Source organism: Cynocephalus volans, chromosome 16 (assembly GCF_027409185.1).
Source record: "Cynocephalus volans isolate mCynVol1 chromosome 16, mCynVol1.pri, whole genome shotgun sequence".
Taxonomy (NCBI): domain Eukaryota; kingdom Metazoa; phylum Chordata; class Mammalia; order Dermoptera; family Cynocephalidae; genus Cynocephalus; species Cynocephalus volans.
Window position 1 is genome coordinate 20,218,236 of NC_084475.1, and position 27,913 is coordinate 20,246,148.

At 54.6% G+C, this 27,913-nt stretch overlaps 2 protein-coding genes across 11 annotated transcripts in view; both read left to right on the plus strand.

Annotated features, from left to right (window-relative positions):
- The window catches only part of CCDC40 (coiled-coil domain 40 molecular ruler complex subunit), a 48,953-nt gene extending 44,449 nt beyond the window's left edge, over positions 1 to 4,504 (plus strand). For all 5 annotated transcript variants that reach the window (XM_063080844.1, XM_063080846.1, XM_063080847.1 and 2 more), the window contains 3 exons: positions 455 to 643; positions 2,757 to 2,915; positions 4,097 to 4,504. In XM_063080844.1, the coding sequence (XP_062936914.1) occupies positions 455 to 643; positions 2,757 to 2,915; positions 4,097 to 4,339 (591 nt within the window). In that variant the 3' untranslated portion in view covers positions 4,340 to 4,504. The remainder of the gene's footprint in view (positions 1 to 454; positions 644 to 2,756; positions 2,916 to 4,096) is intronic.
- A 1,310-nt stretch (positions 4,505 to 5,814) lies between these two features.
- On the plus strand, positions 5,815 to 27,421 carry GAA (alpha glucosidase). 6 transcript variants are annotated; one of them, XM_063080601.1, is made up of 21 exons: positions 5,894 to 5,966; positions 6,335 to 6,638; positions 7,817 to 8,388; positions 9,385 to 9,530; positions 13,604 to 13,769; positions 13,852 to 13,948; positions 14,429 to 14,548; positions 14,625 to 14,743; positions 14,871 to 15,002; positions 16,047 to 16,157; positions 16,772 to 16,885; positions 16,989 to 17,073; positions 17,993 to 18,110; positions 18,530 to 18,663; positions 20,364 to 20,515; positions 20,599 to 20,798; positions 24,695 to 24,836; positions 25,353 to 25,502; positions 25,898 to 26,062; positions 26,304 to 26,456; positions 26,875 to 27,421. In XM_063080601.1, exons 2-21 carry the CDS (start codon positions 6,563 to 6,565, stop codon positions 26,932 to 26,934), a joined length of 3,012 nt encoding a protein of 1,003 aa, XP_062936671.1. In that variant the 5' UTR covers positions 5,894 to 5,966; positions 6,335 to 6,562; the 3' UTR covers positions 26,935 to 27,421. The 6 variants fall into 6 exon arrangements, with proteins under 6 accessions (XP_062936675.1, XP_062936676.1, XP_062936671.1 ...); XM_063080604.1 differs by having other exon boundaries at positions 20,650 to 20,798; XM_063080602.1 differs by having other exon boundaries at positions 6,335 to 6,614; positions 7,814 to 8,388.
- Positions 27,422 to 27,913: the final 492 nt, after the last annotated feature.

The following is a 27,913-nucleotide window of genomic DNA, read 5'->3' on the forward strand; positions in this document are numbered from 1 at the left end:
ACATCACAGCCAATCTCCGGCCCCCAGTCTGAGACCCCCCACCAACCTCCCCTAATGTTACCATCTTAAAACACCACGGTGCAGCTGTCGCAACTAGGACGTTCACTTTGGTGCAATGCCAAAACTGAAGACTCTAATCAGATTCGCCAGTTTTCTCAATAACGTCCTTTTCCTGTCCTGGGATCTGGGTCCAGGGTTGATTCAGTTCTCTGTCTCCCTAATCTCCTCTGGTTTCAGTCTCTCCCTGTTTGCCTGTGTATTCTTTATGTGAACATTAACGTCACCCGACCACCAGACGAGACCTCCAGGCTCCTTGCTCCTTCTGGCGGTGTCTCCTCTTTGTTTCCCACCAGCTCAGTGGACGTGCAGTGGGAGGAAGTGGCAGGCAGGCCCCACGCTCTCTGCGCACCCGGTGTCCCGACCCCCACCCAGCCCCTCTGTCCTGTGTCCCCAGATCAAGCACGGGCAGCTGCTGAAGCAGCAGGAGAAGATGGTCCGTGACATGGAGCTGGCCATCTCCCGCAGAGAGACCATTGTGGCCCAGGCCGAGGGTCAGGGCAAGATGGACAAGAAGGTGCTCACGCGGACCGGCTTCCACCAGAAGCAGACTGAGCTGCGACGGAAGATCAGGGACACTCACCAGGTAGGGAGCAGCGAGAAAAGGAAGAAGGGAGCTTTGGATGACCCGCTCTACCTCCATGACCCGAGGACCTTTCCAGGAAGGTGCTCCTGCTCAGCAGGCTCAGCGGCTCCTGTTGGGGACGGTGTCACGCGGGTACACGCCAGCGTGCATCTCTCTCTCCGTGTGTGTGGTCAGATGCGTCACAACCCCCCACACACACATACACACTGGCTGGCCCAGCCGGCCACTGCCTGTGTACAGGGTCCCCAGGCGTGATCGCTGTCTCCTTCTACCCTACCCCATCACGGAGCCTTCTCTGCGGATTGTTTCTGTGAGCTGTGGCCGGTGCTGCCGGGTCGTGGCTGTGACACAGGGAGGAAGCCAGCCTCGGGAACAGGACAAACCAACCCGCTGCATCCCCTGGGCCTCGACCACCTCCTCTGTGCATGGGTCGTGACGGGTGGGAGGTGCAGTGGTGGCCAGAGTGGCCTGGTGCTCAGCAGCTGCGTCCCAAGGACCGCTGACCTTCTGCTGCCACAGGGCCTGTCTCTGGGAATTTGTCTCGAGTTTAGCAGAAAATCCACAGCAGGGGAGTGCGGCTTAGAGAGGGGGCGCCCATATTTCAGTCCCTTTCTGCTTCGCAGCACAGCACCAGGGAAGCATGGGGCATGGTGGAGGTGTGAGCCCCCGTGCTGAGGACCCTGAATGGGTGCTGGGGACAGGCTTCTGGGAATGTGGCGGAAGCCCACGAGAGCCCACGTCCCCTCTACCAGGTCACATGACCGAGTGTGTGGAGCACAACCTGCCCTGGGAGGGGACAAGCCAGTACTGCCCCAGTGCCCATTCCCTCAGCTCACATTTCAGCCTCCTCTGACTGGCTGCATGGCCTTGGGTGCAGGTGGAACCTTCCCGGGCCTGCATTTCTGCACCTGTCAGGTGGACGTAAGAGCAGTGACCCCCTCCCAGATAGGTGAAGGACGTAAGAGCAGTGACCCCCTCCCAGATAGGTGAAGGGCTCACTGAGTCAGCAACTGCAGTTCTGCATGGTGAGGGAGCTCAGGAACCGCTGGGCATGTGGCCTCGGGGCCCCACTGTTTCCTTCCTGAGTGGAGCATATCATCTGACCTTTCAGTGCCTCAGTTTGCTGACCTGTGAAATGGGTACCCAACTCATGGAGTCATCCTGTATAGGAAAAGGTTAGCCCCAATGACAGACATGACTGAACTGCTCATTTGGAAGTTGCTGGAAGTTACTGCAAAGAGTAGCAGAGTGGCCTTTCCTTAGTCCTTGTCTGTCACATTGGCCACTCCTGATGTCTGTTCCTTCCTCAGCTTCCTGTCCGGTCTCTGACCTCTTCTCACTACCCTGTGCACCACCTCAGTCCCCCACCAGTACCCCTCGCCTGTCCCTCACTCCATCCCCATCCCAAGCAGCACCCCGGCCCCCCATGCCATGCCCAACACAACCTCCACCGCTTATGCATCCCTGCCAGTCCCACCCCAAAGTCCCTCCATGTCCTGGTCCCACCCTGAGAGTCACTGTAGCCTCTTCATCCTCCCTGGGCCCCGGAAGCTGCCAAACACGACCAGATTTTCCTCCCTCTTAACTGTGCCACTCCCCCAATGACAGAACCAACACCACACTGAGGGCACCTGGCTGTCCATCCCGCTCTCTGCTACAGATGCCTCTTGAGGTGCCGTGTCCTCCTGGGACTCTGAAGAGGGGCCCCCGCCCACCACGGCCACCCCACTCAGTCCCTCCTTTCTCAGGCTCTCAGCCCAACTCTCCACCCCACATAGCCTTGGCCCCGCCCTTGGCCCATGGCTGTTCAGCTGTCCCTGGCCCACTGCAGGAGGAGGTCCCCCAAACTGCTCAGGACCCCGTGTCTTCCTCTAAGCCACGCCTGCCTTCCAGAGCAGCCTGCATGTGGGCTCAGCCAGGCCCTGGCGTCTCGCTGGTGCTCACCTTTCCGGGAAATATGTGCCTGAGGGACAGCGACTAACCCATTCCTCTTTGAGAATACTTCCCGGATCGGTGTCTAGAAGCTGCCTGATGGGTCCTCACAGCCTGACTCTCCTCTGCCTGCTAAGTAACCAGAATGCAGGGGCCCAGCACAGTCCTGTTTATCTCCTAGGCCACTGAGGAATGCACCAAAACCATCTTGGAGCTGGAAGAAACTCAGAAACTTTTGAGCAACTCCCTCCTAGAGAAGCAGGAAAAACTGTCAGTGATGCAATCGGACTCTGATGTGCTCGAAGCTGACCTCGAGCGGCTCGTGGCCCTCAAGCGACAGGTAAGCGAGTCCCAGGAAGATGCCAGGGCTAAGGGCACCTTGGCAGCAGAGTGCACCACTCCAAGAAGTCCTGTGTCTCCAGATAAGGACTCTCCTGATCTGGTTAGGCCCAGCCACCACCTGCCACTCCCATTTTGTGGCTCTTTGATTCAATCATTCAACAAATATTGATTGCATATCAGTTATGGGCTGGACACTATTCCGGATGTTACGATTACAGAATAGAACAAAACAGACAAAAATCCTTGCCCTCCTGGGGGTTACATTCTAGGGGTGGGAGGACAGATGATAAATGACATAAGAAGATCTGGTGTGTTAGATGGTGATAAACACTTTGGAGAAAAATAAAGCAGAGAAGGAGCATCAGGGGCATTGGGGCAGAGTGCAGGATTGAAGTTTTGAGTAGGGTGGTCCAGGAAGGCCACACGGAGAAGATGACATTTGAGTGAAAACTTAGAGAAGGCAAGGGAGAGAGCCACCCAGGACAAAGTGGACAGACCAGCAAAGGCAGGGGACCCTGAAAGGGCTAGCCAGGGGCCAGTGGGGTAGGACTGGGGCAGGGGGAGTTGAGGGTGGAGAGGGCCCCGCCTGGATTGTGTGCAGCCTCTGTGGGGCATGATCGTGACTTTGGGTGGGGGGCGTGGAAAGACAGTGGGGGGCTTTGGGGCTGAGGATTGACTTGATTTCAGCAGGGTCCCTTACTCTGGCGTTGAGTGTGGGTTGCGAGGGTCAAGGATGGACGCAGGAGTCTGTTGGAGGTTATCACAGTACTTCAGGGAGATGGTGGCACACGGACCAAAGTGGCCACCATGAGGCTGGTGAGAAGCCGCCAGATTCTGCATACAATTTGAAAGTCTTCCAGTGGTATTTCCTGCTGGGTTGGATGTGTCGTGAGCAGAGAGAGGGGCCCGCTCCCCTGAGGGGGGAGCGGGTGTCCTGATAGGAGCATGTCTGACACTAGGCTTGACACATGGCTGGTGTCAAAAACATCTCCTAGGCAATGGGTGAATGAAGAGGCTCTAATCCAATGGGTGCCAGCCTCTTCCCTTAGATTTGGAGATGAGTCGCCTCTCTTCAGGCGTAGCTCTTTTCTTGGCATTTCCCCTGAGTTTGTGTGGAGCGCTGGCGGTGTCCTCCTTTTGATGTGCAGAGCCTGACACGGGGCCTCTTTTCCCACCCAGAACCTCTCGGAGATCGTGGCCCTGCAGACACGCCTTAAGCACCTGCAGGCGGTGAAGGAGGGGCGGTACGTGTTCCTGTTCCGCTCCAAGCAGTCCCTGCTGCAGGAACGCAGGCGCCTGGATGACCGGCTGGCTCTCATCGGCACCATCCTCGCCCACGTGCAGGACGAGTATCCCCAGTTCCAGGAGGCCCTGCACAAGGTCAGCCAGGCCATTGCCAACAAGTCACCAGGGTCTGCCTAGAGAGCAGTCAGGACCCCACCTTCCAAGGCTGACCCCTGGAGAAGAGATCTGGAATACTGTTTTTTATCACAGACTTAGAATCTTTGTGTGTTACTAAAAACCATGTGTACCCTCAGAATGACATTGTTGAAAAGAAATAGGCCAGCCCCGCAGGAATTTTTTTTTAGCCACTCAGCAGTTTAAACCAAATAAAATCCCAACATGTCCGATTGCATTTCGGTGAGCCTTCCATTTGCAAAGCCAGTACCTGCGAACACAAACCCATGCTCCCACGTGGCTTACTCCTGCACGCACTCCTCCAAACACTGTCCTGGAGCCAGTTCACAACCTTGCAGCACAGAAGAGGCCCCATGGGAAGCAGCAGCAGGACTGGCCAGCCTGGCCTTGGAGGCCGCTTCATCCCTCAGCACCTCCACTAGGGTGCCTCCGGAAAATGCATAAACCTTTCCCATGCTTTCCCCATCCCCGCCCCCCAGAAAACTTGGGTTCCTTCTCCTGCCCCCACCTCCCAGTTTGAATTCAATTCAGATTCACAACTTGCAGGAGAAAGTCAAGGGACTCAGAAATTCCAAGGGACGCAAACCCCCTGGGCTGTGTCTATGGAGGCAGGTCATTACCACAGTGAGCACTGGGTAAATACTAGGTGTGCACCGTCCGCAGACCCACCAATCCATTATCAATCCTAGATTTTGGAGACCAATTACTTGTGATTTCTCTCCGGTTTAAAGGGAAAACGTTCTACAAAATAAGTTTACTTTCAAACTTTTCAGCGAAAGAATTAAAAAAAAAACTGTTTCCGAATGTGGGAGTGAGACATATTTATTCCAAACCATTGCAGAAGTGCAGAAACCACAAAAAGGGTTTAAAGTTAAAGGGTGTTTAAGTTAACGTCTTAATTGACCCCCTGCCCAGAGGCAACCATGGCCCATGTGTTGGCATATCTCCTAGGCTATTTTTTCTGTGCAGACATTTTATTTGGCAATTTAAGCTTATGCTGTGTGTTCAGTTTCTGTCCCTCACGTCTAACAGTTGCTCATCCTAATACAAGCATTTTCTCATTTTATGCAAGAATTCCTCCTGAGCATCAGCGGTTTCGTGGGTCATCACCATGTCGAAGCAGCGTCCACATTCTGGTTGGGTGCAGGGCGCGGCCGGGCAAGCTCCCGCGAAGCCCTAACAGCCGCGGGGACGGGAACAGAGCCCGGGACGGTGCCAGCCACCGCCACGCCCCACCCCGTGCCGCGGGAAAGGGCGGCGGCGCGGCTCGTGCCCGGCAAGCGGCTCGGTGCGCGCGCCCCTCCTGCACCTGCCAACCCCGAGGGCGCTCGGCACGCCCCGCTCCTCCCCGGCTGCCACCAGGGGGCGCAGCGCAGTCGCCAACCCTCCCCTCGGGCGCCTGCGCGGGCGGCCGCGGCACGTGACCACCGCGGCCCCGCCCCGCGGCGCGCGCCCCCCGCCCACGTGACAACCGACCCCGCGCGCGCGCGCGCGCGCACGCGCAGGTCCCGACCCCGAGTCCCGCTGCAGCTGGGCGCGCATGCGCGGAGGTGAGCAGGCAGGGGTCAGTCCCCGAGAGCAAGCTGGGCTGCCGTGCGGCTCGGTCGCCGGCTGTTTCCTCAGAGGAAAAGTTGAGCAAGTCGTGGCGGGGGTGGCGGGGGTCGCGGGGGTGGCGGGCCCCAGCGGGCGGGCGCAGTGGGGAGAGTGACCCCAGTAACGCGAAGGGCCCCGGAAACCTGGGGCTCTCGTCTCTCCCCCAGCGCTCAGCGTGCCGCGTCTCGGGGAAACTGAGGCACAGGGAGGTTGAGGAACCTTCCTTCGGCCCAGGGCTGCCCGGGGTAGCATCCCAGGAAGCCGGGAATGAACCCGCTCGTCCACACCCTGCCCTGCCCGGGAGGGCCGCGATTCCAGCCACTTCCCTGACCGGTCTCGGGGCCGGCTCTGGCCGCTCGAGCCCTGACCTGTGGTTCTTCCCCATTTTTCTCTCTAAATTGTCAGGCCTAGAGATGAACGGGGAACCGGCCTCCTGTCTGAACCCGGCTGGGAGCTGCCTGTCCCCATTTCGAGGATCTGTTTCCCCTCCTGGTGGACGTGGTGTCCGGTCCTGGCCTTGCCCTTGAGCCACCTCTGCCGCTTCTGCAAGAGGCAGATGCCTGGACCCTGTCCCCGTCGCTGAGCTCCATATCCCCGTGTGGCCTCCTGGGCGAGACGAGTCCCTGGGGTCGGATGTGTCTAGGAGGGCCAGGTGCAGCTGGGACTGCTCGCTGCATGACAGAAAGTGAATATTTTATCTCCGTCACTGGTTCGTGGTACACAGCTCCTAAAACCCCTGGAAACTGGGGAGTAGTGATAATGTCAATGACTGGTGGCTGGGCGCCCCGAGATAGCTTTAGAATGGGGGCTGGCCCTTAGGAAGCCCAAGACTTGAGTAGAGGGTGGGGACTTCAGCCCCACCCCATCACTTACCGTCAGGGTGGATGGAGGGGCTGGAGTTAATCCCCAGTAGCCCGTGATTTAATCAATCACGCCTATGTAATGGAACCCCTGTAAAAACCCCTAAACACAGGGTTCAGAGAGCTTCCAGGAGGTGGAGGGAGGGTAGGTGCCCAAGAGGGCTGGTATCTCCCTACACATGTGGTGTCAAGGGTCAGGAGTAAATCAGTTCACTCTCCAACGCAGCAGCCCTAATTCACCAGTGGCCCACATGGAGCACCGAGCTCTGCTGCAGCTCATTGTTCCCAGCCGACCCTCTTGTCACCAGGACAGGGCAGACTCCCTCAGCGCCCTGCGTTCACTGCTACCTGGTGTGTGACTTCTCCCAGTACGTATGTGTTCGTGGTGGCCGTGAGACTGTCTCACAGACCTACCGCTGCAGGGAGCTTCACTGACCAGGGGCCCAGTCGCTGTGCTCTGAAACCCGCCACCACATCTGCTCCACGGCCCGTTCCTGGGAGACCCAGACCCCTCTGATGGCCATCTTTCACTCAAGGACCCCCAGGGTCTCCCCATGGCCTTGCTGCTAGGACAGTTTGACCCACCCTCCCTTCTCCTTCCTTCCCGTGGGGTCAGACTTGCTTCGATGTGATGGCTCTTTTCTGTTTTCTCTCAGATAAAAAGGACTCCCCTAGTAAAATGCTTGCACTGCTGCTCCTCGGAGGAGCCAGACAATACCATGTTCTTATAAAATATTTAGACCATACAGATAAGCAAAACAAAGGTAGCTATCACTTGTTAGTCTTAAAGTAACCAACACAGGCCCTGTATCTCATCCGAACTTCACATCCTTATGGTTGTCTCTGTGCCTGCAAGGCTGCAGGTGCGGCTGCCACAGCAGAGACCAGGTTTCTCCTCTGTGTTCTGCAGGGGCCAGGAGGGGTTCTGATCTGGGGACCAGCCACAGCTAACGTGTAGAAGCTGCTTCGAGAGTCCCCGTGAGGCCCCTCCTGCCTCCCCCATTGAGCTGGCCCCTTCTCTCAGCAGGCTTCCAGGAGCTGTCCACAGGCACCATGGATGTGAGGTGGCCATCCTGCCCCCGCCCCCTGCTGGGCATCTGCACATTCATCTCCTTGGCCATAGCTGCCTTCCTGGGGCACATCTTGCTCCATGATTTCCCAGTGGTCCCCCAAGATCTGGCTGGCTTCACCCAAGTACTGAAGGAGACTCACCATACTCGCCAGCAGGGAGCCAGTGGGCCAGGGCCCTGGCACGCCCAGGAGCACCCTGGCCATCCCGGAGGAGTGCCCAGACAGTGTGACGTCCCCCCCAACAGCCGCTTCGACTGTGCCCCAGACAAGGCCATTACACAGGAGCAGTGTGAGGCCCGTGGCTGCTGCTACGTCCCTGTGAGGCAGGTGCAGAAGGACTCCCAGATGGGCCAGCCCTGGTGCTTCTTCCCACCCAGCTACCCAAGTTACAAACTGGAGAACCTGAGCACCTCTGAGACAGGCTACATGGCTACCCTGACCCGCACCAGCACCACCTTCTTCCCAAAGGACATCCTGACTTTACGGCTGGATGTGCTGATGGAGACTGAGAGCCGCCTCCACTTCACGGTGAGCAGGGTGGGGGCCAGGCAGAGAGGACAGAGGGTGCGTGTGGATAGATGACACACAAACGTCACAAGGGGTGGCGGGTGTGTGGTACAACTGCAGTGTGGTCACTGGGAGCCGACGTGGGAGCAGACACTCAGGGAGCAGTGGGGACACTCACGGTGACAGGTGCTCTAGAAGGCAGGGCTCAGGGCACGGGTGGGGGGAGGGTAGGCCTCCCCTAGGAAGTGATGTCTCAACTGGGACCTGTGGTCCCTGAGGAGTCCGCAGGGCAGTGTTCCAGACAACAGGCAGTGGGATCCCAGCTTCTGATCGCTCCCTGATGGCAGGGCCTCTCTTATCCCCTGCTGCTCTACCCCACCATTGTCTGGCACGTAGCAGGTGCTCAGTGAAACCTTGTCAGCTGAGTGAATGTGCAGACACAGGGTGAGAGCCAGAGGCCCACGCTTCAGCATGGCCCTGTTGCTTTAGAAAGTGATTGAAACAGCTGTCACTTCTCTAGTGATTTCCATGACCAGACAAGGGCTCAGGGCTTTCATTATATTTTCTCACTCACTCTTATGACAGGTTGGGTCAGGTGGAAGAGAGAGGCTAAATGGAGCACATAAAAGCACAGGATGTCCAGTACCTCTGAATTCCAGATAACCAAGGAATGACTTTTTTAGTGTAAGGATATCCCATGCATTATTTGGGACATACTTATACTAAAAAACATTGTTTATCTGAAATTGAGGTTTACTGGGTGTCCTGTATTTTACTGGCAGCCCAAGAGAAGTGTCCTTCTGCTGGCTCTGTAGATGAGGAAAGCGAGGCTTAGAAGGACTGGACAGCCTGCCCACGCTCATAGGCAGTGTGCGGCTGTGCCAGGACCCGCACTGACCGCGCGCTCAGGAACTGTCTCTCCTCCGAGGAGTGAAGGGCGGTGTAGGGGGTGCATAGGGGGTGGCCGCCCAGCCCACAAAGGGCCTCATACCCCACCGTCTCTCTGTTCTCTTCTAGATCAAAGATCCTGCTAACAGGCGCTACGAGGTGCCCTTGGAGACCCCACAAGTCCACAGCCGGGCGCCATCCACTCTCTACAGCGTGGAGTTCTCCGAGGAGCCCTTTGGGGTGGTTGTTCGCCGGAGGCTGGACGGCCGGGTGCTGTGAGTGCCTGGCCTCTGTGCTGCCATCCTGCGGGGGAGGGTCGGCGGCCCCTCAAGGCAGGAGCCTCCTGGAGGGCACACAGCATTGTCCTCCAGCTCTTGTCTGCCATTGACCCCAACTGTTATGGTCCACCCTCCCAGTCCGGGCCTCCTAGCCGTTTCTGGAACAGCTTGAGCACACGCCCACCGAGCCCCTCCACCTGGAGCTCTCCCTAGTTCTTGGCCAGGTGCCTCCCTCGCCGCTGTCTGGTCTCAAAGGTCTCCTTTAAGAGGCCCTCCCTGACCATCTAGCCCAGGGCTGCCCAGGAGACATTTGGTGGGGTCTGGAGACGTTTTTGGTTGCCACAACTGGGGGGATACCACTGGCACCTAGAGGGTCAAGGCCAGGGATGCTGCTCAGCATCCTGCAGTGCCCAGAACGGCCGCATGAGAAAGGGCGACCCGGCCCAGATGTCCACAGTGCCAAGGCAGAGAAACCCCAGTCCAGTCTAAAGCGGCACCTCTGCTCCAGGCAACATGCCCTTAGGTGGCTTTATTTTTATTTTATTTGTTTATCAAATACCTGCATACTCCTTATTATGTGCTAGGCACTGTGATTATTAACTCTCTTAATCCTCATAGCAACTCAGAAGTAGGTGCTATTATTATCCCCATTCTGCAGATGAGGAAGCTGAGGCACAGAATGGTGAGGTCACCTGCTGGCAGGTGACAGAGCCAGGGCTCCAGGCCAGGAGTGGCCCCAGCATCCCTGCTGTCGGCCACTCTCTGTGCTTCATGTCCTTGGGAGCTCGTGTCCCCGAACGTGATCCCAGGTTTATTTGTATCGCTGCCATTCTCTGGCTGTGGCAGTCAACTTTCCCAATTCGTTCACTCTTGACCAGTAGCTCTTAGCCCAGCATTGACCCACAGCAGGCCCTGGGCCAGGATTTGCCGAGAGAACAAGCAGCTCGGGGTCATACCTTCGCCTCCCCCTGCCCCCAGGTAGGGGATGCACAGAGGCATCGTGGAGTCTACTTTCAGACTCAAATGTTGTAGCTGTGACACCGAGTGGTCAGCACGGCCCCCTCCTCAGCGAGGATGGACCCTTGGGCCCAGAAGTGCAAGTTGCCCAGCCGTCAGGCCTGGTTGGTGGTTCTGCTGAAACCCCCTGGCTGCCCCAATGCTGGTCTGTGCAGCCACATTTTTCATGGGACGGACCCTGTGTCCTTTGGAACTATGTGTCCCACATAGTTCCAAATCCCACACAAATGTGCTCAGAACTGATGGACCCTGCTTGTCATTCGACTCAGGTGAATGCCCAAGAAGGACATTGTTTGGGTTTGCCTTAATCTTAAGAGAGTACAACCTTCGAAAATGCGTTTCTCTCTTCTGCTCATTCAGTTATTCAACCTTCATTCGTTTTTGTTGTTTTATTGAAACATAATTGATTACACACATTTGTGGTGTACAGAGTTGACTGTCAATACCTATTTACAATATGTGATGATCAGATCAGGATAGTTAGTATATTCACCATCACAAAATGTAATCATTCCTTGTGACCCTTTATCAATTTCTTGCTAAGTCCCCCTTCCTCCCCCTTTCCCACCTCTGGTAACCTCTGTTCTGTTCTCTCCTTTGGAAAGTTTGATGTATTTATTGTGATTGTTGTATCTTTCTTTTTTGCTTATTTGCCTATTGTTTCAGCTCCCACTTATGAGTGAGAACATACGGTATTTCTCTTTCTGTGCCTGGCTTACTTCACTTAATTTTCTCCAAGCTCATGCATGTTGCTGTGAATGGCAGAATTTCATTCTTTTTTATGGCTGAGTAGTATTCCACTGTGTGTATATACTACATTTTGCTCATCCAGTTGTCTGTTGAAGGACATTTAGGTTGGTTCCATATTTTGGCTATTGTAAATAGTACTGCAATAAACATGGGAGTGCAGGTGTCCGTTTAACATGATGATTTCCACTCCTTTGGGTGTATGCCCAGCAGTGGGATTGCTGGATCATATGGCAGTTCCATCTGTAGTTGTTTGAGGAAGCTCCACACTGTTTTCCATAATGGCTGCACTAATTTACAGTCCCACCAACAGCATAAGAGGGTTCCCCTCTCTCCCCATCCTCACCAGCATTTATTATTCTCTGTCTTTTTGATAATGACCAGTCTAACTGGGGTGAGATGACATCTCAGTGTGGTGTTATTTGCATTTCTCTGACGCTTAGTGATGTTGAGCATTTTTGATGTGTCTGTTGGTCATTAGTATATCTTCCTTTGAGAAATGCCTATTCAGCTCCTTTGCCCATTTTTTATTTGGATTACTTGTTTTTTTACTATTAAGTTGTTTGAGTTCCTTGTATATTCTATATATTAATCCCTGTCAGATGCATATTTTGCAAATATTTTCTCCCATTCTGTAGGTTGTCTTTTCATTCTGTTAATTGTTTCTTTTGCTGTGCAGAAGCTTTTTTATATAATCAAAGTTTTATATAATCCCATCTGTTTATTTTTCCTTTTGTTGCCTGTGCTTTTGGGGTCATATTCATAGTGTTTACCCTATGTTTTCTTTTAGGAGTGTTATAGTTTCAGGTCTCATATTTAAGTCTTTAATCCATTTTGAGTTGATTTTGGTATATGGTGAAAGGTGAAGGTCTAGTTTTATTCTTCTACATATAAATGTCTAGTTTTTCCAGCACCATTTACTGAGCAAGCCATCTTTTCCCCAGTGTGTGCTCTTGGTGCCTTTGTTGAAGATCAGTTTACTCTAAGTATGTGGATTGATTTCTGGGTTCTCTATTCTGTTCCATTTGTCCGTGAGTCTGTTTTTTTTTTTTTTTTTTTTTTTTTGGCCAGTACCATGCTGTTTGGGTTACTTATAGCTTTGCAGTGTAATTTGAAGTCAGGGAGTGTGATGCCTCTGGCTTTATTTTTTTTGCTCAGGGGTGCTTTGGCTGTTCAGGCACCACATTGATGTTAAGATTGTTTTTTCTGTTTCTGTGAAGAATGTCATGGGTATTTGATGGGGACTGCATTGACTCTGTAGATCTCTTTGGGTTGTATGGACCTTTTCATAATGTTAATTCTTTCAATCCAAGAGCATGGAATGTCTTTTCATCTTTTTGTGTCCTCTGTAATTTCTTTCAGTATTGATTTGTATTTCGCATTGTAGAGACTTTTCACCTCCTTGGTTAAATTTATTCTTATGTATTTTATTTTTTTGGCGGCTGTCATAAATGGGCTTGCTTTCTTGATTTCTTTTTCTGCTAGTCAATTGTTGGAGTGTAAAAATGCTGATTTTTGCGTGTTGATTATATATCCTGCAACTTTACTGAAATCGTTTATCAGTTCTAAGAGTTTTCTGATAGAGTCTTTAGGTTTTTCTATATATAGGATCATGTCATCTGCACACAGGGACAGTTTGACTTCATCTTTTCCAATTTGGATGCCCTTTATTTCTTTCTCTTGTCTGATTGCTCTGGCTCATACTTCCAGTACTGTGTTAGATAGGAGTGGTGAGAGTGGGCATCCTTGTCTTGTTCCTGTTCTTAAAGGATCATTCAGGATGATGTTGGTGGTGGGTTTGTCATATATGGCTTTTATTGGGTTGAGATTTTTTCCTTCTGTTCCTAATTTGTTGAGAGTCTTTATCATGAAGCGATGTTGAGTTTTGTCAAATGCTTTTTATGCATCTATTGAGTTAATCATATGATTCTTGTCTTTGAGTCTGTTGATGTGGTGTATCACATTTATTGACTTGAGTATGATGAATGATCCTTTGAGGATAGGGACTTCCTCCTATAGCTGTGTTTGATATTGACCATTGGGTAGGGTGTTTTAGTATTGGTTCTGGGTAGATGCAGTGGTGTAGTCTCCATGTAGGTACTTAGGCTGTATTCAGGGTTGGAATAAGTACCTAAGTAGCTACATGGAGAGGTGGTAGAGAGCTCTGCAATCAGTAGGTTGAAGAGCTGACCAGGCCATGCCACACTCTTTGGGCACCAGGCCCACAGGTAAGGGTGCTCCTTGGGAGAATCTACCTCGGGTTTGTGTGGCCCTGAAGGGGCAAGGGAGTCTGGTCTCTCCTGCAGGCTGAACACGACCGTGGCCCCCCTGTTCTTCGCTGACCAGTTCCTGCAGCTGTCTACCTCTCTGCCATCCCATTACATCACAGGCCTTGCTGAGCACCTCAGCCCCCTGATGCTGAGTACCAACTGGACCAAGATCACTCTCTGGAATCGGGACATGGCACCCACGGTAAAGGGGGGGTGGCCGGGGCTGGGGCGGGTATGCGTGGTCTGGCATCATAGGAGCTAAAACGCTGTCTCCTGGTGTCCAGCCCAACGTGAACCTCTATGGGTCCCACCCTTTCTACGTGGTGCTGGAGGATGGTGGGTCAGCCCACGGGGTGTTCCTGCTGAACAGTAATGCCATGGGTAAGCTGCTTGCGGGGCCCGAGTCCCCCAACTTGGGGGCTCCTCTCCTGCGGGAGAGTGCTGTGCCCACCTCGGAGGCTGGAGGAGGTCCATGACATGGTCTGTGGGCACAGGATTGAGCCTGGTTTTCTCATCTGAGAAGTGAGTCCAGTGGGCTGAGTCCTCTCCCAGCTCTGCCCTTCTGTGCCCCTGAAGTGGGGTTCTGTGACCCTTGTCCTGGAGGTGAGCAGAGGCCAGAAAGGGGAGTCTCAGGTTCCAGCTGCTGGTGTCCATCTGTCCTGCACCAGGTCCCTCAGCAAGTCAGACTCAAAAGAGCTGTCCCCCCTTCCCACCCCACCCAATTCCCACCCTACCCCACCACACTGCTCCTGGCTCCCTGTCGGAAGAGCCTCACTCTCCAGCTGTGGTTTGGCCCATCCGAGTGGTGTGGGGGCCCTGTGGGTATGGTATTTGTGCCTGACCCTGGACTGCTCCCCCCAGATGTTGTCCTGCAGCCAAGCCCGGCCCTCAGCTGGAGGTCAACCGGTGGGATCCTAGATTTCTACGTCTTCCTGGGCCCAGAACCCAAGAGCGTGGTGCGGCAGTACCTGGACATTGTGGGTAGGGCCTGCTCCCATCTGTGGCCCCCGCCCCACCCCTTCCTCCCCACCCACTTATGGTTGATGATGGCCTGCAGGGTACCCGTTCATGCCTCCATACTGGGGCCTGGGCTTCCACCTGTGCCGCTGGGGCTACTCCTCCACTGCCATCACCCGCCAGGTGGTAGACAACATGACCAGGGCCCTCTTCCCCTTGGTGAGTGTGGGAGCAGGTGGTGGGGTGGGGGGATCGGGGCCCAGTGGGCGGGGCTGAAGTGGGAGAGACAAGGGGCTGGGTGAGCAGGTCCCCAGGCCCAGCAGCTGCGCCTGTGCTGCGGCCACAGGATGTCCAGTGGAATGACCTCGACTACATGGACTCCAGGAGGGACTTCACGATCAACAAGGATAGCTTCGGGGACTTTCCGGCCATGGTGCGGGAGCTCCACCAGGGCGGCCGGCGGTACGTGATGCTCGTGGTGAGTGCCAGTGCCCCGTGGCTCCTCCTCCAATTGGCATCTTCCTTGTGCCTGCAGTGGCCACTGAGGACATTTCCTGAGGGTCTTTTTAACATTGAGGGAAGATCAGAAGCTTATGGGCTTTGCCCTGCTGTCCATGGATGTCCAGGTTCAGAGTCCCTGGAAACATCTCTGTGTCACTCAGGATTCTTTCGGTTGTAGGTTTTTTGAACTTGCTTAAAGCAAAGCGGGAGGACAGTGAGCTGATGTCACCCACTCCTGGACATAGGGCTGGACAAAGGAGTGGCTGGAGGACTCAGCCTGTCTCCTGGCCCTTCCTCTCCCTCTGGCCACTTCTGTCTCCGTGGGAAGGAGGCAGGACCAAGGGCAGCTTCCGGCTCACAGCTGTAGTGCTGGCACCACTGGGCAGAGAATCCTTCCCATCAGCTCCCACAGAAACATCCCAGGGCAGGACTCCGAGTGGCCCAGCACAGACAGGACCTTCCTTGGGCCAGGCCCCATGGCCAGAGGATGCGGTTAGGAGGCTGGTCTAGCCTGAGTCTCCTGCTAGGCCCTACGGCTGGGGAGGAATTGCAGGGAGAGGGGATCACTGAGAAAACCAAACAGTCAGCCCCATTGAGCCCTTTCAGCGGAGGAAATCGTGCTGCCAGGGGCTTTGGGACTGTGCAGACATTGCCTGTGTCCACGTATGCTCCTCTGAGGGCCACACACTGGCCACTCAGAGCAGGCAGGGTGAATGCAGGCCTTTTCTCTTTCACATTCTTACTGTAGAAGAAGTAACTGTTCACTGTGGAACACTTGTGATTCTCTGGAAAGCTTAAAGAAAGGGTAACACCCACTCCAGGTGTGCCCACCTTCCATCCACAGGCCCCTCCCGTGCTCACCCAGGCAGGCGTGTGCATGACACGGGCGTGCTGTGCTATGCACAGCTTCACCCTGCCCCTCACTCGCTAATGCTATCTCGAGAGCCTTCCCTGTCTCCTGGTGCCAGTGCCAAGGCTTTGGGCCATGTCATCCTCATCCTGGCTGCCTTCTCTCCCCCAGGACCCTGCCATCAGCAGTTCGGGCCCTGCCGGGAGCTACAGGCCCTACGACGAGGGTCTGCGGCGGGGGGTTTTCATCACCAATGAGACTGGGCAGCCGCTGATTGGGAAGGTAGAGTCGGGGTCTGCAACTTCAGGCCAGGGTGAGCAGGGTAGCTGTTCAGGAAGTGGGGTGTTCCAGAAACCAGCATGTCCAGTGGGACATAGTGGTGGGGCTAAGTCACAGCTGGGGGTCCTTGAATTCTTTCATTGGGGGGTCTTTGGCTTCACTGGCAGCCAGGCCCAGCCCAGGCACAAGCTCTGCAGACCCTCAGTGAGGGCTTGGGGTCCTCCTTGTCCTGCTGGCCCCTGACAGTCACCCAGGCCTTGGTCTTGGTCTTGATAGGCAAGACTTGATTCAGGGACCTCCAGGCCTTGGCCTATAGGCGGGGCTTAGATGAGGTTGTCCCCATGGTCCTTCTTCCTGACGTTCTCTGACTCTACAGTTCAACTACCTCCCCTTCTCCCAGGGGCCTCCCCTTCTCCCAGGGCTGAGTCTCCTGGACCCCCCCTGTCCCTGCATTGTGGGGAGAAGCCTGATCACCAGCCCTGGGCCCAGGGCTCTTGACTTTGCCAGTGTGGACACTAAGAGCGGGCTGCCACTCTACTCACAGCTGAGACGCTGCAGGGACTCAGTGTAGGCTCTGGCTGGACTGGGGTCTCCCCCTCTGGTCTCTTATTGTCCAGGTGTGGCCTGGGTCCACTGCCTTCCCTGACTTCACCAACCCCGAGGCCCTTGACTGGTGGCAGGACATGGTGGCTGAGTTCCATGCCCAGGTGCCCTTTGATGGCATGTGGATTGTAAGTTCAGCCCCTGCCCCTGGGCGTCCCCCTGGCCTCTGGGAACCAACCCCACCCTCTGCACCCTGGGCAGGGGTGCCCACTGCTGGGGCCTCTCTTGCAGGACATGAATGAGCCTTCCAACTTCGTCAGGGGCTCTGAGGTCGGCTGCCCCAACAACGAACTGGAAAACCCGCCCTATGTTCCCGGTGAGCTCTCCCACCTGCCTGTCCCAGGCCTGGATTTAACAGCTCAGATCAGGGATTTCCTTTCTCTGGTTCAGGAGACTCAGCGTAACAGATGGGCAGAGCAAGATAGGAAAGGGGAGGGATGGGGCCCCGGGAGTAAGGTTCAGGTGAGGAGACGCCAGCCAGGTGATGCAGGCGTGGACCCAGGCAGAGGCACAACCCTTGTTAAAGAAAGAGTTATTCAGTGACTCTTGTTAAAATATGGTAAGGAAGTCTTTATTCAGGACCATCGCGACAGGTGCAGGAAACACCACAACTGGGTCTTGCAGTGGCGGAGAGATTGGGCTCAATTCTGAACACAGGGTGGGGTCAGTGGACGGGAAGTCACTGAGAGGGAACACCGGCGGTGAGGGCGATTCTGGCTCGACCAACCTAACAGGATTCTTGCTGAAGGCAAGCCAGGGTGACCAGACTTCACCTGGGGATGAGGAAGCTGAGCAGAGTTTGAGGGTGATCAGATATGGAGGCTGGGGGCTTCTTGTTAAAACTGACTTAGCAGGGCTCTTTGCTAAAACTGGACTTTATAAGGAAGTGTACAGATGGCCCAAGCAAAGAATCTTTGTCACCCTTGGCGGGGGGAGGGGCGTTAGGCTTAGGCAAACATCAAGAGAAGGTGGATGTGAGGTCGGGGGTCAGCAAAGGGCAGCCTTCAGCACCACCTCATTCCTGTCTTTGGGAACAGTAGAGGCTATACAGGGTGTGCCCCAAATTCTGAGGAGTGCGCCAGCTGACGGAGGCAGGGACGGCTGCAGGACGCACCCCCGAGGACAGGCCTGGAGTGGCTGTGACCCACGCAGGGGCTCTGGGGTGTGGGGCAGGGAGGGCTCCATGGAGCCCATGGGGAGGACGCTCCATGGAAATCAGCCCCCGTCTCCTCTAGGGGTGGTGGGTGGCACCCTGCAGGCGGCCACCATCTGTGTTTCCAGCCACCAGTTCCTCTCCTCACACTACAACCTACACAACCTCTATGGCCTGACTGAAGCCAATGCCTCCCACAGGTGAGGGGCCCCACCTGCCCCCATCAGAGCTGCCCTCGCCAGCCTGTCCCATATCAGGGATGCAGGGAGGGGCCCGGCTCCCACTGGGCCCAGGCAGAAGCCTGGACCCCCCAAACCAGCTGCTGTCCTCCCACTGCCTCCCGCCCCCCAGCTTGTGCCAGTGCTGTCCCCTCCCACTTCACACCTCGCGTGTGAAGAGGACCCCTGGTGCTGACTACAGAGAGGTCTGCACCCATGGGGACAATGGGACTCCTGCTCTTCTGCAGGCATGGTGGTGACCTTGTCTCACCCCAGACAGCCCCATGCACCCAGCTCTGCCCTCCTGCTGCCCGATCAGATGTTCCGCTCAGGCAGGGGAGCTGGGGTTCCCGGGGTAGCCCTGGCTGCACAGCTCTCACAGCGTCCCCTGCTCTGTCCAGGGCCCTGGTGAAGGTTCGGGGGACGCGCCCCTTTGTGATCTCCCGCTCAACCTTTGCTGGCCATGGCCAGTATGCTGGCCACTGGACAGGGGATGTGTGGAGCAGCTGGGAGCAGCTTTCCTATTCCGTGCCAGGTGAGAGCACTTGTTGGAGAGAGTTGTGGGCCCCTCCAGGGGCAGGTTTGTCCCAGAGCTGGATTCTGGGCTCAGCACAGCTCAGAGGGATGCAGCTTCAATGGTGTGGGGGCGCACTGCCAAGTCATGTGGGGCATGAGGCCTGCTGGCCCCATGCACCTGTGCAGGTCTGCGCACCTGTGCATGCTGGCACACCTATGCAAATCTGCTTATCTGTGTAGGTCTGCTCACCTTTGCAGGTCTGTTCACCTGTGCAGGACTGCTCACCTTTGTAGGTCTGTGCACCTGTGCATGCTGGCTCACCTGTGAAAATTGGCTTATCTGTGCTGGTCTGCTCACCTTTGGCACCTCTCTTCTGGGTGTCTGTCTCCAATTCTCCCTAGCCATTGCCTGAGAAGCCATCAGATTTTCACCATTCCCCTTCTGGCAACCACATTCTAGCTGCAGGAAACTGGGTTTGAGCTCAGCCCACTGCAAAGAGGAATTTGACTTTTATTCCAAGAGCTTTGACGCCGTTGACCCACGTGAGGCCCAGAATTGGCTCAGGAGCTATAGGGAAGGGCTTAGGGGATTCCCAGGGCACCATGTGGGCAGCTGGGAAGAGCCTCTTGCAGAACCCCATGGCTCCAAAGCACTGTGACCAGCAGACCCATGGGCCATGGGGGGTCCTCCCTAGCCGAGAGAAGTCAATCCCTCCTTCTGGAAGGGGCTGGCTGCCTCTACCCATAGTCGGTGTTTCTCACCCCGGGGGCAGGTGGGTGGCGAGGGGGATGGACCTGCCGGGCCCGTCTGGCAGAGCAGGCTCGCTGGCTTTGCTTTGACTTTTCTGGGCCTTGTCTTTAGTTCTCAGAGCTGATTGTTACTAAGCAAAGGTCGTGACTTCCTAGGATTTGTTGCAACCCGGACAAGAAGTTCCCCACGGCCTCAGGCCGGGCCCCAGGCCTGCTCTACTGAGCACAGTGCTGGGGCCATGCCAGGCTGGATGAGAAAGAACCTGGAGCCTACCCGACCCCTCAAGCAGCTTGGGGGATGCCCTGGCCTCTCTGGGGTTCTCTGTTAGTTTCCCATGGCTGCCATAACAAAGCACCACAAACTCAGCGCTTAAAACAACAGAAATGTATTTTCTCACAATTTGAGAGACTAGAAGTCTGAAATAAAGGTGTGGGCAGGGCCACACTTTCCTGAGATCCTGGGTAGAATCTCCTTGCTGCTTGCAGCTTCCGATGACTGCCAGCAGTCCTCGGCGTCCTAGGCTCGTGGCTGCCTCGCTCTGGCCTTTGACTGTGTCACCACACAGCCTTCTCCCTGCATGTCTTTGTCTTCGCATGGCGTTTTTCTCTTACAAAGATACCAGTCATTCGATTAGGACCCTATTGACCTCATCTTAACTTGATTATACCTGCAAAGGCCCTATTTCCAAATAAAGTCACATTCACAGGTACCAGGGGTTAGGACTCAAACATATCTTTTTGGGGGACACAGTTCAACCTTTAACAGACCCAGTATGCTCTGCCCACCCCGAGTGTCATCACTGTTGACCACGAGTGGAAGATGCAGAGGCAGTGTTGTACTGGCCCCCAGGAGGGGGCCTGGGTGACGAGGGACATTAGGAGGGACCTGTACCCCCATGTTCCAGGCTCCTTGGTCTGAACTGGCCCTGCTCTGGTGGCCTGAGGCCCAGCCTGACTCTACCCTCCCAGGCATCCTGCAGTTTAACCTGCTGGGGGTGCCCCTGGTTGGGGCAGACATCTGCGGCTTCCTGGGAAACACCTCGGAGGAGCTGTGTGTGCGCTGGACCCAGCTGGGGGCCTTCTACCCATTCATGCGGAACCACAACGACCTGCACAGCCTGGTAGGGGGTGGCAGGAACCCAGCCCTGGGACATCCATCCCTGCTAGAGACGCCTTCACCTCACGCTGGGTGGTGACTCTGCAGGACCTTTGGGCCAGCACCCAGGTGCTTCCTCTGCCCCCTCTGCCCCGCCAGCCACAGGAGCCATACCGGTTCAGTGACACAGCCCAGCAGGCCATGAGGAAAGCTTTTGCCCTGCGCTACGCGCTGCTCCCGCACCTCTACACGCTCTTCCACAGGGCCCACGTCAGCGGGGAGACCGTGGCCCGGCCCCTCTTCCTTGAGTGAGTGGCTTGGGGCAGGGGCAATTGCCATTGTGACCTCAGGGGGATAGACTGACCACCAGCCCACTGACACCAGGGCAACTGTCTGCTGCAGGCTGAGTTCCCGGGATCCCAGCAGGTTGCAGCTGAGGACACAAGGCCAGAACCTGGACCTCCCTACCAAGGTGCCCCCTTAGATCCCAGCTCAGGGCTGGGGCATCGAGGTGTGGAAAAACCCAGGATGAAAAGCACTGAGTACAGACCAGGCCGACAGTGATAAAACTGCCCTGGTTGGGGCTGGCTTAAGGGGACAGGATGGCAAAGAAATCCAGTAGATATCCCAATAGATGTACAGGACTTCCTCTACACAAGGAGCTACCGGAGGCTAAGAACAGCATCTCAGAGCAGTCAGGAAAAGGAGGACTCTCAAGTAGCAAGATAATTATTAACTACAGAAATCCTTTTATTTTCCCCTTGCACCATGCAAACATAAGTTCCAGGTGGATTAAATAGTTAAATGACAAAATTAAGCTGTAGAAATTCCACAGGGAAAGACAGTGAATGTGTATCGATGTTCTGGCAGAAGATGGCTTTCTAAGCATCAAAGCAGCAGAAAGGGAAGGAGGTTTAATTTTTTTTAAAAAAGTAAAACTGGGGCCGACCCTGCGGCGCTGGGAACGCCGAAGCCGCGGATTCAGATCCTATATAGGACTGGCCGGTGCGCTCACGGGCTGAGCGCTGTGCGGGTGACACCAAGCCAAGGGTTATGATCCCCTTACCGGTCGCAAATAAATAAATAAATAAATAAAAATAAGTAAAACTGAACACAAAAAAATTAAAAGTACTCTGGACATAGATTGTAATGCAAACAAATTAGAAAACTTCAATAAGATGATAAATAGTCACTCTTCCTAATGTGTAAAGAACTCATACCATATTGGGAAGACCAAGATTAAAAACCAAGTAGATAAATAGGCAGAAACACACTTTGCAGAACACGAGATATGAATAGTAGGTGCACACGTGCTGTTACTGTCATCCAAAACATATCTTTATATATTGTGTGCCCATCAACACAGATTTATGACTGTTTTATGCAGTTGTCTTTTGAGTCAAAAAGGAGAGGAAGGGCCGACCCCGTGGCTCACTCGGGAGAGTGCGGCACTGGGAGTGCAGCAGTGCTCCCGCCGCGGGTTCGGGTCCTATATAGGGATGGCCGGTTCGCTCACTGGCTGAGCGCGGTCACAAAAAAAAAAGGGAGAGGAAAAGAGGGTTTCAAACATGAAGGACACTTACATTGCCTTTACATTTACCTGTGTAGTTATCTTTACCAGTGTTCATTCTTTGTGTGGATTTGAGTTACTGTCTAATATCCTTTCATTTAGACCAGAAGGACTCCCTTTAGTATTTCTTTTTCTTTTTTTTAAAGATGACCGGTAAGGGGATCTTAACCCTTGGCTTGGTGTTGTCAGCACCACGCTCTCCCAAGTGAGCTAACTGGCCATTCCTATATAGGGATCCGAACCTGTGGCCTTGGTCTTATCAGCACTGCACTCTCCCAAGTGGGCAAGCCCTGCCCTTTAGTATTTCGTATAGATTGGGTCTGCTAGTGATGAATTCTGTTTATGTTGATCTGGGAATTTCCCAATTTCTCCTTCCCTTTTTGAAGAATAATTTTGCTCATCATAGAATTCTTGACATGCAGTTGTATTCTTTCAGAGCTTTAACTGTGTCATCTCACTGCCTCTGGGCTCTGTGATTTCTGATGAGTAACTTCTCTCTTGCTTCTTTCAAGATTCTTTGTCTTTGGCTTTTGAAGATTTGATTATGATGTGTCTACTTGTAGATTTCTTTGAGTTTATCCTACTTGGAGTTTGCTGAACTTCTTCAATGTGGACATTAATGTTTGTCATCAAATCTGGGAAGTTTACAGCCATTATTTCTTTTTGTTTGTTTGTTTGTTTGTCTTTTTCGTGACCAGCACTCAGCCAGTGAGCGCACCGGCTGTTCCTATATAGGATCCGAACCGGTGGCGGGAGTGTCGCTGTGCTCCCAGCGCCGCACTCTCCCGAGTGCGCCACGGGCTTGGCCCTACAGCCATTATTTCTTAAAATATTTTTTCTGCTCCTTTCTCTCCTCTCCCTCTGGACTCCAGTTACACATATGTTGCTGTGCTTGATGGTGCCCCACAGTTCTCTAAGGCTCTGTTCATTTTTTCTTCATTATTTTTTTCTTTCTGTTTCTCAGACTGGATACTCCCAATTGACCCATCTTGGGCTTGCTGATTCCTTCTTTGGCCTGCCCTAACCTGCTGTAGAGCCTCTCTAATAAATTTTTCAGTTTAGTTGTACTCTTTTCAACTCCAGAATTTCTATTTCGTTCTTTTAAATTTTCTGTGTCTTTATGGTTATTCCCTAATTGGTGACTCATGTTCTTATATTTTCCTTAAGTTCTTTAGACATTGTTTCCTTCAGTTCTTTGAACATATTTAAAGTACCTTACTTAAAGTCTTTGTCTAATAAGTCTGACATCTGGGCTTTCTTAGGGACAGTTTCTATTATATGCTTTTTCCCCTGTGTATGGACCACACTTTCTTGTTTCTTTGCATGTCTTATACGTTTTTGTTTCATTCTGGACATTTGAAATGTGGCAGCTCTGATCATCAGATTCTCCCCCTCCCCACCCCCCACCACAACCACTCAGGCTTTGTTGTTGCTATTTGTTGCTGTTGCTGGTTGTTAGTGAGTTTCCTGAACTAATTCTGTATAGCCTGTGTTCTTTGTTGTGTGTGGTCACTGAAGTCTCTGTTTGGTTAGCTTAGTGGACAGCTAATAATTGGATAGAAGTATCTTTAAATGCCTGGAATCAGTATGCATGTGTGTTGGGGCATCTTCAGCATGTAGCCAGACTGAGTGTTCTTGCAGTTCTTACCAAGATTTAGCCATTTTTCTCAAATAAATGCTCCTCAGATTGTTGCAAGCCTTTGGTCAGTTTCCAGAGTCCTAAAGTTGATTCTGACCAATTGTGCCTGTGTTCTTATTGCTTTTATGGAGGAGAGAATTTTCAGAGGTCTGTACACCACCATTTTCACTGACATCACTCCAGGGAATGCATTGTGAAGCAAAAAGATATCACTTACTTTGCTTGTGAAATTAGAATACATTAGAGAAAATGAGAATAACCAGTGTGGGCAGGGATTCAGTGAAGCAGACATTTTTCATACATGTGGGCAAGAACATAAATTGACACATTTGTGGGGAGCAACAGCACGTATCAATAATGTTTATAACACTGTGACATTGATGTGTTAATTTTACAAATAGAAATCTGGCCCAAAGAAGTCATCTGGAAAAGAAAACAGGCACATAAATGTATCCATCTCAGTGTTTACACCCCAGAATTGGAAGCTACCTGCATACCCAGGAGTAGGAAATAAGATATGTATAAAGTCGCATCAACAGGGCAGTCTCAGTTACACAAGGAAAGTCAAAAGATGGAAGCAAAATATGCCAAATGTTGCCCTCAGTTGTGGGACTGTGGGGAATCTGTCCCATTGTTGATACTTTCTTGTAGTTTCCAAAGTGTGGTGGAAATGAGAAAGCAAGTGAGCAAAGTCAAATTGGGGCTGGTGCCTGCCTGGGGCCTTCAGGCACGAGCCCTGGCTCCCGTCCCAGACATGGACCCTGCAATGTGGGGCAGGGGAGAGGGCTATTCTCAGCTCTGGCCTTGACTTCAGTCCACTGGAACCAGCCCTGCCCCCTCTAATGAGTCCTCAGCTCCTGGAACTCCCCAGAGACGGGAATTTGGCTCCTCTTTCTGAGCCTCCCTACAGGGGAGCAGAATGACCACACAGGGCTTCTCTGCCCTGGCCCCAGCCCTGGTCACCAGGCCCACATGCCCGTCCCTCCTATTTGAAGGTTCCCTGAGGACCCACGCACCTGGACCGTGGACCGCCAGCTCTTGTGGGGGGAGGCTGTCCTCATCACGCCGGTGCTCGAGGCCGGGAAGACTGAAGTGACCGGCTACTTCCCCTCGGGCACGTGGTACAACCTGCAGACGGTCAGTCCCAGGGACCCTGAAACCTGGGAGGACAGAGGAGAGCAGAGCCTCCTCTCCCTCCTGCCCTGTCAGGGTGACCAAATGGTGGGAGGGACAGCATCTGTTTGCTGGAGAGGGTCCTGGCTACATGCTGGGCCCTCGCCCAGGTGGTCTGTGCACATCCCATCCACTCCTCACAGTAACTCCATTTTCCATATGAGGAAACTGAGGCCTGAGCAGGTGCCTTGCCAGGTCCCACAGACATCATGGTGGCTGCGCTGAGCTGGTGTTCTCTGACCTGCTCCCTACCCTGAATCCTGGATCCAAGCCTCTCAGATTCTGTCCCCACTAAGTGACTGGAGGAGTCCCTGCAGTGAGCCCCGAGTCTGCCCCTGAGGCCACAGCCCAGCTTGTCCCTGCTGGGCCTCCTGGGCTTGCACCTGGAGCCCTCGGGGGATGGGAGAACCCAGCTCCCAATGACACTGTGGGGGCTTTGGCACTGCCAGGGACCCTTCTCAATGGGACATCTCCCTCCAGGTGCCAGTAGAGGCCCTTGGCAGCCTCCCACCTCCACCTGCTGTGACCCTCATGCCTGCCATCCACAGCAGAGGGCAGTGGGTGACACTGCCGGCCCCACTGGACAGCATCAATGTCCACCTCCGGGCCGGGTACATCATTCCCCTGCAGGTACCTGGTTGGGGAGTGGACGCCACAGTGCGGAGCCCAGGGGAGACGCAGGGAACTGGGGACAGGAGAGGGCCGCTGAGGAGGGGCCACCCCATGTGGAAGTAGAGCAAGGAGCCCAGGCAGGAGGGAGGCACAGGGTGAAGCGGGCACTCCCTCGGGCAGGCCTGCACGCTGGAGGCTCTGCCAGGGCTGGCTTCCTGGTGGGCATGGGGTGGCACTTGAAGTGGGGAGGGTCTAAGGCCTGTCTGACTGGCTTCAGCCAGGTTGGTCACCCTGGGTGTTCAGCTCATTTGGCCATTGGCTGCCCTGCAGATCCCAGGCTAGGGTCTCCCACCCACCCTGGTGGCCTCTGCCAGGGTTGGTACAGTAACATCATGTGTCCTTCCCCTCCCCAGGGTCCCGGCCTCACAACCACGGAGTCCCGAAAGCAGCCCATGGTGCTGGTTGTGGCCCTGACCGCTAGCGGGGAGGCACGAGGGCAGTTGTTCTGGGACGATGGGGAGAGCCTGGGAGTGCTGGAGCGCGGGGCCTACACGCAGGTCACCTTCCTGGCCAGGAACGTGAGTTGGGGACCTGCCCTGACCTGGCAAGGGGCGCTGGGCTGGGGTCCCAGGATGGCTGCCGTCCTTGGGCGAGGTGCTCCGCCAGGCGGGTGGGCATCCCAGAGCCGTCTTTGTGTGGTGTCCCGCTCTGCCCTCCCTGGTGCACACAGAGGACAACGCGCCTCTGATGCTGTCATGAGCGCTCGGGTGTCTGCTGACGTCTCTGCACTCCTTGTCTTTCCATCTCTGCTCGGGCCAGAACACCATTGTCAATGAGCTGGTGCGTGTGACCAGGGAGGGGGCCGGCCTGCAGTTGAAGAAGGTGACTGTCCTGGGGGTGGCCACGGCCCCCCAGCAGGTCTTCTCCAATGGTGTCCCTGTCTCCAACTTCACCTACAGCCCCGACACCAAGGCAAGAGGCCCCATCGGGAGCAGCGGGCTCTCGTTTCCCGGCGGATACAGGGGCGGGAGATGCTGAGATCCTGGTGACCCAGTGACCACCAAGCAGGGTCATGGAAATGCTGTTTGGGGGGCAGAGGACACGTGGACCTTACCGGGGTGGCCAGGATCTTGGTCCTTGGGGGAGGAGTGGAAGAGTTGGCCCCACACAAGTGTCTGCATTTGGAGGGCTGGGGGCCATGCCAGGGACCTGCGGGTGGTGTTAAGCAGCACCTCGTTGGCACTGGTCCCCTGCGTCAGCCAGGGAAGGAGCAGGGCATGCAGCCCCCAGGGCTGGGACATATGCCCATGTCCCGACTCCCGTCTCCCGAGTGCTCAGGGTCTCGCTGTTGTTGGGAATTGCTTGGTGGTCAGTTTTTCTTTCTTTCCAGATCCTGGACATCCCCGTCTCGCTGCCGGTGGGAGAGCAGTTTCTCATCAGTTGGTCTTGACCGGGGATGGCGGCGTGTAGATCTTCACAGAGGGAGACTGGTGTCCCAGCAGGCAAAGCCTGTGCCCGCCTGCCCTGGCACTGTCACCAGGGCTCCCTCCTATGGGTCATGACACACATGACCTTGAATTCTTCTCCCCTTATCCTACAGTTGGCCAGTGCCCCTGAGGGTCACTCTGTGCTCAGAATGTTGCAATGTAAGGTTTGCCTCCCCCAGCCTGTCGCTGGCATGCAGATAGCTGCCACCAGCTGTCTGTGATGCCACAGAAGGTGGCACCCAGGATGGGGAAAGTTGCATGTGTCCCCAGGGTCATGCCATGCTGCTACCGCTGCTGACCAGATAAGGGGACACAGCTGGGTGCCCCCTGCAGGCTCCCCAGAAAGCGTCCACCAGTCCAATGAGTATGAGCGGGAGCTCAGGAGAATTGGCAGGACTCGGGAGGTCTCATTTCCAGGGTGATGACTTCTAATAAAAGGCGTGTTTGGAATTAGGCCTCTGCTGGTCCTTCTGGGACTCAGGGAAGGCAAGACATGTCCAAGGGCCACGAAATGGAGGCAGCCACTCCACAGTGAGCCCCTGGATGTTCTGGGGTTTTCCATGTCCCATCACCTCACATCCCTGTCACCTCAGGTCCACATGTCACCTCACGTCCCATCACCTCACATCCCTGTCACCTCATGTCCCCACGTCATCTCATGTCTCCACATCATCTTAGGTCCCCATGCCACCGTCACTTCTGTACATCACCCTCACATTCCCATATCACTTCACATCCCCACATCTCACATCCCACATCACCTCAGGTCCCCACATCACCTCACATCTCTACATCACCCTCACACCCCCCACGTCACCTCACATCCCTATGTCACCCACCTCTAAGGTGACTGGATAATGTACAGCTGGACGTGGTGTCAGAGAAGCATATGGTGGGAGGTGTGGGCCCCTGGGGCTGTGTGGAGAAGAGAACCTGGGAAGG

Bases quoted from the DNA above. Each gene is read 5' to 3' on its own strand.
- GAA (XM_063080601.1), top strand. From the start codon at position 6,563: ATGTGTCTAGGAGGGCCAGGTGCAGCTGGGACTGCTCGCTGCATGACA. The intron at 8,389-9,384 runs GTGAGCAGGGTG...GTTCTCTTCTAG, and splicing joins AGAGCCGCCTCCACTTCACG to ATCAAAGATCCTGCTAACAG. The intron at 18,664-20,363 runs GTGAGAGCACTT...CTACCCTCCCAG, and splicing joins GCTTTCCTATTCCGTGCCAG to GCATCCTGCAGTTTAACCTG.